Source organism: Natrix helvetica (genome assembly GCF_964273705.1).
Source record: "Natrix helvetica genome assembly, chromosome: 1".
In the NCBI taxonomy this organism is placed as follows: domain Eukaryota; kingdom Metazoa; phylum Chordata; class Lepidosauria; order Squamata; family Natricidae; genus Natrix; species Natrix helvetica.
In genome coordinates, this window is record NC_138548.1 from 55,813,222 (window position 1) to 55,827,895 (window position 14,674).

Genomic DNA, 14,674 nt, shown 5'->3' on the forward strand with positions numbered 1-14,674 from the left:
TGTCTTAGCCACTAAACCACCACATCCCTTCTGTAGAGTAAATTCGGGTACACATAGTACCAGCAACAGATTGAAGCCATCTAAGATAATGGTCAGCACTGTATTATCTGGCAGTAAATCCCATAAACTGTGTATTATGTTAAGCAGTTAGTTCCTTTTATATATTTCACTGTGTCTTGGGATGACCTTGTGTTATGTCTTCCACACCAGGCGTAATTTTGTACATCTCCATCATGAAATATATCATTTGTGTTAAACTTCCAGTACCTTAATCTAGAAAGAGACATCTGTGTACAGTATCAACTTTGCACAAGGTGCTGGAGAGACTCCCCCGTTCATTATCTGTAACCAGGCCTTAATTAAGTTGTTGCACACTTCTTTTAATGGGAGTTCTCTGATCCTGTAATTACTAATAATTAGATTTGGCACAAGGTCTAGTTTAAAACTCATTTATTCCATCACTGAAGTGTATTATTTATTGTTATTATTATTTAATTAAATTTGTAAGACACCAACTCCCAACAATCTAATAAGCAGCAATGCTTTACAGATGATAAGATTTCCGAATCACAGTAGTGTTTTAAAACTGAAATAAAAAGCATTGAAATACTGTAGATATAGAAACTCTAACTTGAAAGATCAGTAAATATGACATCAGAATGCAGCCACAGCTTAATACAGAACACTTAGAATTTGAAAGTGTCAGGGTCCTAGGAGTTCTGCACTCATATGATAATAGATATTCCAGGGTCCGCTGCTTTCTCTTTGTTGTACCATATATCACTTTATGTATTATAAAGAACTCCATAATACTGTAATCTAAAGTAAAATCTGACGGTTTGTTTTTATTCCAGTATCTTTTTCTTCTTAAAAAGACATACGTATATTTCTAATCCAAGATTTCAAATATATTCTGCATGGAATTCATAGGGCCCTATTTATATAGTGCGCTACTAAATAATTATCTTTCTACAAATATAGTAGCAGCTATGAGTGTAACTATCAAACATTCTTATGGAAAACCATTTTTCCAAAGATGAGTAGAAATAATACTTTTATTAAATTCTTAAGTAAAGTTAGTTAAAGCATAATAAAGAAAATCAATAGATCTAGGCTTATTTCTATATTCTTTGACTCTGTCAGCTCCAAATGTTTTTTTACAACTAACATGCAAAATAAAGTTGATATTTTGAAAGAACAGGGCAATAGTGATAACAAACTAATGAAACAGCAAACAGTGCCCTTGTATCAAACTGTATTGAAGTATATATATTATAAATCCCAATCTAATCTTATTTGAGAAATTTCAATTCTAAATCTGAGAACACAGAGAGTTTTACAAGATCTTCAGCATGTCTAAATGTGTAGTGTATATTATGCAGCATAGGATCTGAGGCACAGTGGAGCTTCCATTCAGTTCTATGAGAATTTATACAGGAGACAATAAAATGACTAATCTGGAAACAACAGTTATGATAGTGATTTCCCCCAAGGCCGCTCAAATCTTCACGAAGCATTCAAATAAATTGACTTGTGCATCCTTTATATATGATTAAAAGGGGCTTTTCTTGACAATCAATTTCGGAATGTATTAAGAGAATATAAGGAGTCTACTAATGAAGATCTGAGTCTGGGCTTGGGAAACATGGTTAGCATTAATGGCTTGGACACAGGGACAGCATCACTAACTATTTTAGTAAGGCATGCATGAACTGTGTATGTTACTGGATAAACCCATATCACCACATCTTGCAAAATCTATCAACAAAACCAGTGCTTGTTTGCATTCAAATATTTATATAGAATTAGTACATTTCTTATTTCTGTATGTAATTCTTTAATATTATCAATTGACATAACACATTACAAAAGCATATGAAACATACCAATCCTTTCTCTGTTCCTAAGCATCATTTCAACTGTTAGCAGAATACACCAAATGCCACAAGGGAAAATTACTGCCTACTTGCATTTCAAGATCCACCCAAGCCTGCAACCCCATTCACTCTGGTTTTTGTACCCTAATATATTGGGTGCAAATCAAATGTATTACTGTGGTGTCCTATTCAACACTCAATCATTTTCAACTTGTCAACATTAAATGCAGCAGATTTCTAACAGAGAAGGGCAGATGATTTAAGAAAGCACCAAAAGGCATATAATATAGTGTAGCAAAGCGTGCTGGACTGATTATAGGGACATCTAGTTGTCGGGCTCCTAAATATGAATCCTGATACCTGAAATGTGGACTATTTTGCAGTCCTGCTCACATTTGAAGACTCTTTACCACGACAGGGGCAACAGGGAAAAGCATACAAAATAAAAAATACGAACCAGTGAACAGTGCTTCAAAAAAAATAGCCATTCACCTATATAACTGTATATAAACACACATATACAAGTGATTCACAAAAGATTAACCACTTATATATGTGAAAAGAAATTTAAAAGCTTCTCCCATATTAAGCTCATCTGGAAAATACTGCAACTGTATTGTGTGCTACTTCAGAATAATGGGAAGCCATTCCTTTTAAACTTTTATATCTGTGTTATCACTTGTACCAACAGATATTCAGTTTAAATGAACATCCTTCTGAGAACTACAACAAAAGTTGAAGCCAAAATGTGGAACATTTTTAAAAGGTGGAAATCTCAATTGAGGATGGTTTTGCTGTTGTTAATTTTTTTATTTGTGTCTAGGAAACCAAGCAATATTTATGCAGCTGTGCTTAGGAGACTGTCAAGAGGAGTGATAGTCTGAGCTGGTTTTTACGTTCTATGCTAGGCAGAGATTGCAAAATATGAGAAGTCATGGTCATCAAGACAAACTCTTAAGTGAGGACCATGAAGGAGCCAGAGGGGTAGAAATCAACCGGGAAGGGGAGACAGGTGCAGCAATGGCTCAGCCCCTGTGAAAAGGCTCTAGAAGCCTGAAACAGAAATGGAAGTTGGTTAGTTGGCAGTGGGGTTTAGGGCAAACATAGCTGCTATGTTCCACAATGACCCAAATGCACCCCAGTTACTGTACTTAAAACTCTTTTAAAAACAGTTGTGTGCATGGGCTCCCAAAAGTTGAGGTCTCCAAACTACTTTATCTAAAAGGCTGTAATACAGCAACATACATTAGGGTAATACAGCAGTTGTCTATTAAAATATTATTTAAAGTATATCATGCTGGTCACCCATTTTCATTATCAATCATTTCAAAATACTACATATTTCAAAGTTTCTTGACATAGCAATTCAGCCCAGAAATTATCATTCTATTGGCTCTTCACAGGGAAAATAGAAAAGTGAGCTCAAAGAGGAAATGCATCTCATTTAAATCAAGTTTAGGACATTCCAGTGATTCTGGAAGAAAAAAAAATCAGAAAGGATCATTCTACATAAAGAACGACTGAAAAGGGATTGAACCAGCATACAGGTAGTCTTGGGGTTATAATGGCAATTGGGACTGGGTAGGGGAGTGCTGCAGGGTGGTGAAAGAGCGGGAGTGACATACTGGAGCAACTGGCAACCTTCCCTGCTGGCTTCCTTACATAAGGTAGGTTGGTAAATAGCAATTGCGTAACATGGTTCCCGGTGATGTTGCATCACGAGCCAGACACGCAGAAGCTCAGATCGCAAACATGGGACAAGAGTGGTACAATGGCCAAAACGTCTTGAGGACCAGTCGTATTTTCATTTTTTCAGTGCTGCCCGAACTCTGAACAATCACTGAATGAAGGGATATAACTGGAGGATTTCCTGTATTGTGCTTGATTCTTTTTCTAACAAGTCACTGTTAGAAAAGTAACTTTGCTGGTTGGGGAATTCTGAGACTTGAAGTCCGCCAGGCTTAAAGTTGCCAAGGTTGGAGACCTCTGCTCTGTAGCACTCAAATTACCCAATCCATACCAAACATCTACTGTGTTCCCTCCATTCAAATCATCCATGCTGGAGTGGCAGAGTCTGCTTCTTCAAAATACTGCAGTTAGAACATTTCCCTGTTTAATACAGAAATTCTAGTACAATGGATACATCCAAATATGAAGAGGTCAATAACAAAAGTAAGCATTTTCAATAAACGGTAACATTTTGCACATATCCACAATATTTGTTTGCTTTTGAGAACAAAGAAGCAAGTGTGCAATAACTACTTTGCACACCAATAGAAACATTACTAGTATAGAAATCTCAACACGGATTGCATCTGCATTTTTATACAAACATGATTTGCAAGATATATTGAGTAATCAAATAATATTGACATGTCACATAATAATACTTATTGCCAGTCAAGGCAACTGATTAAAAATTGTGATACACTCTCGAGTCCAACAGATTAAAAAACAGAACTAGTTGCCGATAGAAGAATGGCCTGCTTTTTAGTACCGCCTCATATGGCATTTTTTAAAAAGCTGTTGGGAGTGACCATGATGATTCTTTCGGATGGTGGATCGATTCTGGCTCCAGAGTCAGTTCTGGTGGGTCACAGGAGGATCGGGGCTTGATGTATCTATGTGGATAGATAAAGCTGCTAGAACACAACAATAAAGAGTGAAGAAAATACAGTGAAAAGTAATGCCAAACAGATAAAAAAATCTATCATTTTTAATATCAAGATTTATGTGCCAAACCCCATCATTTATTCATTTCTGTTGTTACTAATTAATTTCCTTTCAACCCTTAATTTCTTTTCAACCAGTCTGGGATGAGAGTGGAGGCAAACTACTAAAAAAAGTTTACGTTTCTGCAACAATATCTCATTACCTGCTTCATTTTTTAAAAAGAAATATATTTGCAAGCCACACTTCACTGATATATGTTTTGCTCTCTGATCAATATATTCTGTCCAGCCAGTCACTACACAAACATCATTTTGCCAGACTGCAAAATGCAAGAAGAAAAAAAATCAAGCCATTCACAGCTCCTATGAATTAACTCACTCTAGAATAGTGTTTCTCAACCTCTGTATGCAGCCAGGAGAATTCTGGGAGTTGAACTCCACACATCTTAAACTTGCAGAGTTGGGAAATGCTGCTCTACAGCTTTTGAAAATCACTTCTGAACTCACACTGGAGAGCTCTGCTAGTTACAGCAAGTCTTCCTGTTATTATACATTGCGGTAGTGAAACACACCAAGCAGACTTTTAGCTATACAATTTGGGATGAACACCATTTGAATGGTGTGGGAGTAAGAATGGATTTCCAGAGAAAAATTGCAGACTACAGGAACCAACAGCACTACTCAGGTGACCCTGAGGACAGAGATAAACCTCCAAGTGCTTCAACAACCCTCTAAAAGGATGTAGATGACCAGCTGTCTGTAAGGAGTATAAATCCTTCCATTCCACACCATCCAGCCAGAGTTGAAGAAGCTCTTGGATGAGAAGTGAAATGTCTTCAAAGAAAAAATAAGAAAGTCCAGTTGCCTCCTGAAAAAGCACCTTTTGGGACAACCATGACCTGGATGACTGAGAATATCTACAGACTTTTAGTCAAGCTGTTATTCCTGTTTTATGTATTAATATATCCAGGGTTGTGCTTGTTTTGTCCCCAGTTGAAAAAAACTGGATTTTGTAGCCAAAATAATCAACATTCTATGATGAAAACTGTGAGGAACTATCTATAGTCTTCTTTGCTCCAAAGATCATTCAAAAACATCTACTGCATGTAAATAAGCAGGATAAGTCCCTTGTTGAAACTACTTTACAAATAATAATAGGATTCAGACTAGGCCAATGTTGGTGAACCTTTTCGGCATCGAGTGCCAAAATGGGAGCGTGCGCACACGCACGGGGGGCACAACACTGGAAACCGGAAGACCAGCTCCCTGGCGCGCATGTGCAGGAGCGCCGGAAACCAGAAAAGCAGTTCCCCGGTACGCGCATGCACACACCAGGAAGCAGAGCTTCCAGTTTCTAGCGCACACAAAGACCAGCTGACCGGTGCGCATGTGCTCGCCAGAACCCAGAAGAGCAACGAGCAACAGCTGCCATGCCCAAAGAGATGGCTCTGCGTGCCACTTCCGGCATGCGCGCCATAGGTTCGCCATCATGGTTCTAGGCGGTGTGAAACAATTTGTCTGCCAAGAGAGTGACACAAGATGGAAGAAACTCTTCAGGCTGTTGGTGAGGCAGCCTAACCCGTGCTCAGTGCCTATCCATATCACAGGAAAAGGATCAAAGAGAGAGCCAGCAATGTATTTTTTTTAATCCATTGAGAAGAAAAGTCAAAGATAGGTCAAGATCATAAGATAGAGACAAAGGACCACTTATGAATTCAGTGTCTTCAAAATTACATCAATGAACAATGAACAAATACAAGCTCAACTCCAAGGTCTAATATTGCCAAGTACTTAGATAAACTATCATTCTGGGCCCCACCAGCTGACACTTCCTGGGTACAGTAGTACCCCAAAAATGTCCCTCTTGCTGTTCAGATAGGGCAAGCATAAACTGGGGAGAGACAGTTCTATAAGTAAACCAGTCCTAAGCTATGAAGGGCTTAGTCTATCTCTTTTGGCCAGATCCTTACAGCCTGATGGCTCCACCTTAAAGGCCAGAAAGCTGGATTGCTGGGAACTTTGGTCTCTACATGCTGAAGGTTAAAGTCAGGTGTACTTGTGATAAAGCCAAACACAAATTGATGGTGAAGGAGATAGCAGGCTTTGGGGGCACACATTTCTGGGACCTGGTCAGAAGAAGGCAAAAGTGTCACCTTGTCTAAAATCTGATCAGATGTGTAACAAATCCTTTATCAGATTTGAAGAAAGCCAGAGATGGGTGTGGGGATACCCACCAAATTATCTCTAGCCAAAAATTCTGTTCTCAAGATATTGAAGTGGGAGTGCCAATCTCTTATGCTGGGATCTTAATGATACATCAGTCATCTTGCTGCCCAGCAGACTTCCTCACCAGATTACTGCTCTCTGGACTGAAGTGGAAACACTGTCTTCTGATGAGGGACTTCAATCTCCTACTTTGGAGATTGGCTCCAGTAATATCTGGGAGTTCATGGCCTCCAGGACATTCATGAGTTTCTCTCATGCAATCTCAACGGGTTAATAAAGATGGATAGTCATACATTAAGACCTCAACAGCAGATCTGGTGATGGAGGAATTTTCTACTTCCCCAGGGCTATAGTCATTTATTTGAATGGATGGTTTTGTAGTGTTGTTGTTTTACAGGAAACCACTAAAAAAATGTCAGAAACTGGCAAAAGAATATCATGAATCATGGTCATGTGACCACAGAATGCGGCAACCAGTCATAAAGATAGCCAGACCATTTATGGGCCATAAAGCACTCATTCCATGGTCATCATAACTTCAAGTGGTTGTAAAATGACCCATCTTTAAGCAAGGATTACCTGTATCAAAGACATTTTAAAAAGGAAAAAAATACAGGTCCATATAAATAGTACACCATTATATTTAGTGAAGGTTTTAAAAGAGGGGATTGTAGATTGACGCTTTCCCTTCCACCATAGAAAGAGGGCAGCATCTTCAGTAGACTGACTATTACTATCTAAATTCAGTCAAAATTCAGCAAAACTTTCTATACATGGGGGAGGGGGAGGGCCTATGACAGAGGAAGATTTGTTGCTGCATGTTTAAGAAAGAAGCTAAATTCATCACAATGACAGGGCAGAGTGTTGGCAGAGATTTGAGCTATTTATTCTTTTAGGAAAATCCTATAAAGAATGACACGAGGAAGCCTCTATCTGCAGTCTTGTTCATCACGTTGGTGAGGAGTCTGATAACAGATGTATGCAGTAGCATGATTTAGTGCCGGGAGCTGGCCCCTGATGTGTATTAATACAGCAGCAAAGCGGAACGAGTTTCTCTTCATCACTCATCTCTATAAAAGAGGTGGAATCCGAGATGGCCTGATGTTAGGCAGAGCAAGCCCATTTGTTCTGCTGACTGATGGAGCCAGCTCAGGCTGTGTCCTTCACCTCTGTGGGGCACTCAGGTTGCATAAAGGAGTTCACTGAAGCAGGACCTGGTCAACAAGTGAGTTGAGAGCAATCGAGCTCAGACAGGGATCTGTGCTGAAGGAACATCCTTGCCTGTATAAACTCCCTGAACTGAAACCTGGGTCTGAATTCTGATTCATGTCCATCTTTTACTGAAGACACAAGAATTCATCAAAAGAGAACTGCATCCGCAGTGAAAGAAAGTCGCCGTTCATAAGCTAATTTGAGCAACTATCCTGAAAAAGAGAGAGAGAGAGAGAGAGAGAGAGAGAGAGAGAGAGAGAGAGAGAGAGAGAGAGAGAGAGAGAGAGAGAGAGAGAGAGAGAGAGAGAGAGAGAGAGAGAGAGAGAGAGAGAGAGAGAGAGAGAGAGAGAGAGAGAAGGAAGGATTGTCCAATATCTAGGGATGCTCATCACACAAAATACAGAAATGTATTTTGCTTTCTTGGAATAACAAAGCATTCCGTTACACTTTTTAAAAAAAGAGATTAACTTATGACCACCCACCCCCAAAAAGTCAGAAACCAAAAGAGATCTCCAAGTTAGTTTTTCACGTAGAGTTTATAAATTCTGTCTTGTCTCTTTTTCTTGCCTTGCCCTCTGCTCCAGTGATCTGTAACCGGATCTCTTTGCAGGGATTTAATACTGTTTGAATCTTGTCATTACATGCTTTTGGGAGATTAAATTAAATGTGAGGATTATAGTCAGATTTATCATCCATCCCTCTCATTTATTCATACACACTACTAACCAATAGTGGGCATCAGTAAAAACAAAACAAAAAAAGCAGAGTTTGCACATCAAAGCGATTTGGGGTAAAACATACTAAAAGTTATATTCTCTCTTTCTCTCTCTGTCTCTCCCTCCCTCCCCCCCTCTCTCCATCCACACACAGACACACACCTACACACAGTCAAATGTGAACTTCATAAAGAATGTATAAAGTGACTCCAAATTCTCTGTGAGGTCCCTACAACTGAAAATGTTTTTAATCTATACTTTTTACTCTATAAAGGCACTACGTCCACTTTCCCTTTTGATTTTTGTTTAGAACCCTTAGTTTGTGTTACTAGAGACTAAGATTAAAATGTCCATGGATTTTTGCATTTTTCAATTAGCTTTACTGATATTTTATTGTTTATCTCTGAAACTTACACCTCTATTCAACCTTTGATGCACCTAACTGTGAGATAACTGTAAATAGACCTACACTGGAACTGATGATAGTGGGTAAAGACCTTTTTTGATATGTTATTGTAACACATTCTACATCGGGCTGCCCTTGAAGAGCATTCAGGAAGTTTAACTGATGTAAAACTGATGTTAACTACAAGGGTAATAAAACATGCTGGCTCCCCTTTTTGGGAGAGGGGGCGGTCTAGAAATCCAAGAAATAAATAAAATAAATAAACATGGCACATGTAACACCACTACTCCGTGAGCTGCGCTGGCTGCTGGTGTGTTTCCAGGTGCAATTCAAGGTGCTGGTTGCCACCTTTAAAGTCCTACATGGCTTGGGACTGGGTTACCTGAAGGACTGTCTTTTCCAAGAATTTCTCCCCATCCAATCTGGTCCAACCCATTGGGAATGCTGCAGATTACATCAGCCAAAAGTGTCTATTGGCAATAACTAGAAGATGGACTTTGTACAACATTGTAATTGTACAACACTATACAATTACTGAAATAGCCATGATGGGGCAGTGATTAGAATGCAGTCTTGCAGGCTAATTCTGCTCACAACCAGGAGTTCAATCCTGACTGGCTCAAGGTTGACTCAACCTTCCATCCATCTGAGATCCATCAAATGCAGACCCAGATTATTGGGGGCAATATGCTGGCATTTGTAAACGGCTCGGAGAACGTTGTTAAAGCACTACAGAACAGTATACAAGTCTAAGTGCTATTGCTATAGCTACCACTTTTGGCTTATTTGGCCATCTCCTTGCTATAGCTTTAGAAAGTTATACAAAGATGCCTGTCTTGACAGGAATTTGACCACTAGTGATGATGGTCAAATTGGGGAGGGTTTTTCATTGTGGTTGGGGTAGATCTGATTTATGAGGTTCTGGTTTTATGGGGAGTGACAGGATATTTGGATTTTATGTTACGCATGATACTGTAAGCCATCTGACTCATTGTGATTGAGTGATATAAATCTAAGTAATATATGAATAAAACAAACTGCAGCAGGAAAGGTTTTACTTCATCTCCTCATAATGTCTTCCTTTCATGTAAGCTATACTCTTCAGAGGTAGTTTGGCATGATCAAAATATAATAGCCTCTGTATCATCATTTTTTGCCCTAAAAGCAGAAATCTTCAATTTACGTTAAATGTTAGGCATCTGTACTTTTCTTGGATTCCTTCAGACTCTCTCCCCTTCTCCATTCCTCAGCTGGTTTTGATGGTGGTTTGAATTTCACCAGCAGAATGATAAAATTAGATACAACATGAATACATATGAAGTTTAAGTCTATCCTCTGTCAGCCCTGGAGGCCATCTTTTCTTTGGACCTTTAGGACTGCCATATTTAGTGCCTGGGAAAATGGAAGGGGGGATTTGCAAGGAGTTGATGACACATAGCCATAACAACATTCTTTTCTCTGAGAGTCAAGGACATTCAGCCTGCACCTGGATACGATTGACTAGGGTGTCTCCAGTTCGGACAGTGGATTGATTGGATCATGTGATAGATATGTGGGTGCAGGGTATGGGTCTTTGACTTTCTTTTGGGTGCGGAAAACCCAGGAACTTTCAGATTTGGGACTTCCCAGATGTGCCAATATGACATCTCTAATAAAATGGATCTTTGAGGAATTGCTAGCCTTGGAGTCTTCTTTAGTTGGGGGTTTTACTTGGAACCCTGACATCCTCAGCCATGTAAATTCAATCAGCAACTTTGGATCAGTTGCTCTTTCTCAGCCCCTTGTCCAATTCAACACTATTATACTGACAATCCTTAACTTATGATAAATCATTTAATGACATTCAAATTAGGACAGCCTCAGAAAAAAATTACTTATGGCACATCCCAAAGTTATAACTGTCATACTACTCATACCCATAGTCATGTGATTACACTTTAGGTACTTGGCAAACACCTTGCATTTATGACTTATTGCAGCATCCTGCAATCACATGATTACATTTTGAGACTTTTTGAATTTTCTGTAGGCTCCTCTGCTTGTGTTCTGATGTCATGTGAAATCACATCATGCTATTAACAGAGTCCATGATTTATAAATCACAATGGCTGGCATTGCACAACATAGTTAACCAAAGTGAAAGAGATTGCATACAGTAACTGCGTACAATGTGTAAACCTGGCACAGATTTCTTGGCATGAATGGTATGTTTTGTGAGTAGAAAATCCAGCAAAAGTTTAAATACCCCTATATTAAACAAGTACCAAAAAAGTATATCTTCACTGGGAACAGATCTCTGCATTATAGAAATGATTATTTATTAATTTTTTCCGACCTATTCAAGTCATAGGGATAGCACTGCACAATATATTTAGGGTACTCCTGACTCCGAGTATTTTAAATCTAAGCTTCTCCTAAACACAGTAAGGACATTAACAAATGTATGTTATGTATGTTATTTTTATCTCAGTTATTTCAAAATATTTGCTCATTGATGGTAATATATTTCGTAATATAAAATGATTTTATTAAAATGGGTCTTTTTTTAAAAAAATAAGCACCATGCAAAATAAATTACAGGAGTCTAAATATGTGGAGGACACCAGATTGAGAAAGACTTGCCTAGATTCCCTTGGGATATCATCAAGTGTCCTGTACCAAGCACGTAAGAACTAGCACTGTACTTTCAAACACAATTATCATTTTGCCTACTCAGTATGATGCTCTTCAGTTAAAGTACCCAGATACTGACATTAAAAAGCCATATATATCCTATTTTTCTAAATCAAAATCTTTCTAAGGAACCACAATTGATGGCTGGATAGGGTAATAATGCAATCTTAAAGGAAAACAAATTTTGTGGGAAACAACACCACATTGTGCAGTCTGGCTGAATCATGTAAAATGAGTCAAGTTTCCATAAGTACACCTTATACATCTTTTACCATACAAAATAATTTGCTTCTGTGAGCTATAACATGCTACGAAGGCTCCAATTACTGCTGACATCTGCGTTTTCATCAGGCACTTCTCAAACATTGGCAAACCAATAGTTACTACCAAAAGGGCAGTTTCCAATATTAAATTTGGCATTTGTGTACAAAAAATGAAAACTTTATACAATATTGCCATAAGATGCCTGCTTTTTAATATGGTCAAAAACAGTTGAAAAGACAGATAATAATTAATAATAATAATTTATTAGATTTCTAGACCGCCCCCTCTCACAGTTTGATATCTTAAACTATGGGTTTTCTCGTGAATTTCAAATAATTTCTCCTCCAAACCTGCCACAGTCCATATATCACTAACAATGAAGAAAGTTTTACCTGAGTTGGGGCTGGAAAGTGAGGCTGTTGCCATGACTGGTTTGCGTTTTCTCTTGATGTCCCTTGAGCACGGTGGTCCCAGATGTATATTAGTCTGCCTAAAGAATGAATAAACTATACCAATTAGAAAAAGAAGCCAACAAGTATCACATTGATGGTCTTCTTTTAACAGGACATGCATCAGCCAGATAATTTTTAATTAGCATTTACCATGCACTATTTTTATAATACAAGAACAATTCTTTTTATTGATTGATTTGATTTATAGCCTGGTTCTCTACTGAGCAGTGAAGGCAGCGAACAAAATTTTACAAGTTTTTTTTTAAATGAAAAACATAGATGAAAGCTAACAATCTAATTGTGTGTATGGAGATTCTCAATCATCCAGGTCATTCAGCTCTCAGAGCTGAAGAAGTTTCTTGGATGAGAAGTGAAATGTCTTCAAAGAAAAAGTCCAGTTGCCTCTTGAAAAAGCACCTTTGGGATAACCATCTAATCATGCTAACAGTATACAGGATAGTAAAAGCCTGCAAAAGAAAGGGGACTTGACAGATATTCTACATTCCTGAGGGAGCAGGAACCAAAAGCAAGGGAATGTTTTCCATAGCACCCTTCCAAAGAGCAGAGATACTGTACATTTCCTATCCTATGAAAAAACAATTAATGAATTTTGTTAGAAAAGAAAACTAGATTGAATATTTATAAATTATCTGGCTTGGAAAATATTCTGAGAGAACGAGCCAGACATTGCAACGACACAACGTGCGGTCTCGATAGTCCGAGACCGCCGTTGATTCTTTTACCAGCTGCACGGTCCATATGGACCTAAACCGTCCCAGAGAGATCCTTGCTGGTCTCAGGGACACCGCAAAGTCCCTGATTGACCCAAGGGAAGTTCTCCAAGCCGGCGGTAAACAGACAGCCCCCAGGCTGACAAAGTCGGAGACGGCTCCAGAAAGAAGGCAGTGAAAGTGAGTCCAGCTGGTGAGATTTTTTTTTCTTTGAGAATGATTGCCCAAAGAAATTTTTTTAAAAAAGATAAATTAGTCCTTTAAGCAAAAGAACAAAGCGGCGAAATTTATCTTTATTGGACTGCCTTAGAAAGTTTTTTTTTCTTCCTCTTCTATATAACAGCATTTTGTGGATTGAAGTGATTGGAATGCTTCCCGTTTCTCCTAAGTGAATGAATTGATTTTTTTCTCCTAATCTGTGCTATCTTTATTTTTTGGCTGATCTAAAACTTTTTTTTTACTTTAATAATCCTTCCTCTTATTGTTTATTAAATTTTATTAAAGACACTTAGAGATTTTTGTTTTACTTAAGCTTGATACGAATAAGAGAAAGTTGAATCTGCCATTCGGAAGCCAGAACTTGGTTTTTTTCTCTTTTTGAAACAAAGTATCCTTTGCTCTATTTTCCCTGAGTTTGTTGACATTGCTAACTAGAGGGTTTGCAGCTTGTCTATAGAGACTGATAACGGCTGAAGGACACGGACTGTTTTCTTGCAGGTGTCTTTGTGGAATATTTTGGACAACGGAAGGGAAAGAAAGGAAAAGATAGAACCCTCTTTTTTTGAAAAAATTTAAAGGATCTTATGTTTAAGCAAATTTAAAACAAAAATATTTTTATACAGAAAAGAGATATTGAAGGCGAGAGTGGCAGTGGATTTTAAACTTTTTCTTTTCTTCTGGGAAATATGCATTCATATACAGATGAAGAAACCCTAAGTTACCAGGATTTTTTGGATGGAATTCTAAAGATATTGGAAGGATTTGAGAGGTTAGATAAGAAGTTAGATAAGATTATTGTCTGGCTCAATAAAAGATGAAGGGACTGGAGCCTCAAAAATTAAAGAAGGGAGTGAAGATAAAGAAGATAAGAGAAGATGGAGCACCTATGAGTGAACGTGGAAAGAAGGGAACATGGAAAAGTGAATCTGATTATTATATGCTTGATAATCTGGAGCTCTACCTCCCCCCCCCCCCCCCCGTCAAGATATGGATTTGATGATGGAATTAAGAAGAGAAACAGCTTTAGAAAGACATCGGATAATCAAAGACATGTTAATTTCAATACCAGTTCAAGGGCAACAAAACTATATGAGAGATCTTTCAAGCAAAAAAGTGAGGAGAGAAGTTTTTAAAAACTTTATAAAGAAGTTTATAAGAGAATTGACACAACAACTGGCTAAAGAGATAAGACAGTTTTGTTACTGGAAAGACACAGGCTGATGATG

The 14,674-nt window shown here is 38.2% G+C and overlaps 1 protein-coding gene across 6 annotated transcripts in view; it reads right to left on the minus strand.

Moving 5' to 3' along the window:
• Positions 1-433: 433 nt before the first annotated feature.
• GPATCH2L (G-patch domain containing 2 like) overlaps positions 434-14,674 on the minus strand; it is a 54,647-nt gene continuing 40,406 nt past the window's right edge. For 3 of the 6 annotated variants that reach the window (XM_081947967.1, XM_081947970.1, XM_081947973.1), the window contains 2 exons: positions 12,439-12,536; positions 434-4,519 (listed from right to left, as the gene is read on the minus strand). In XM_081947967.1, coding sequence (XP_081804093.1) covers positions 4,458-4,519; positions 12,439-12,536 — 160 coding nt within the window. In that variant the 3' untranslated portion in view covers positions 434-4,457. Of the gene's footprint in view, positions 4,520-12,438; positions 12,537-14,674 lie in introns of those variants that run through there. The other 3 variants (XM_081947971.1, XM_081947969.1, XM_081947976.1) reach the window with 3 other exon arrangements.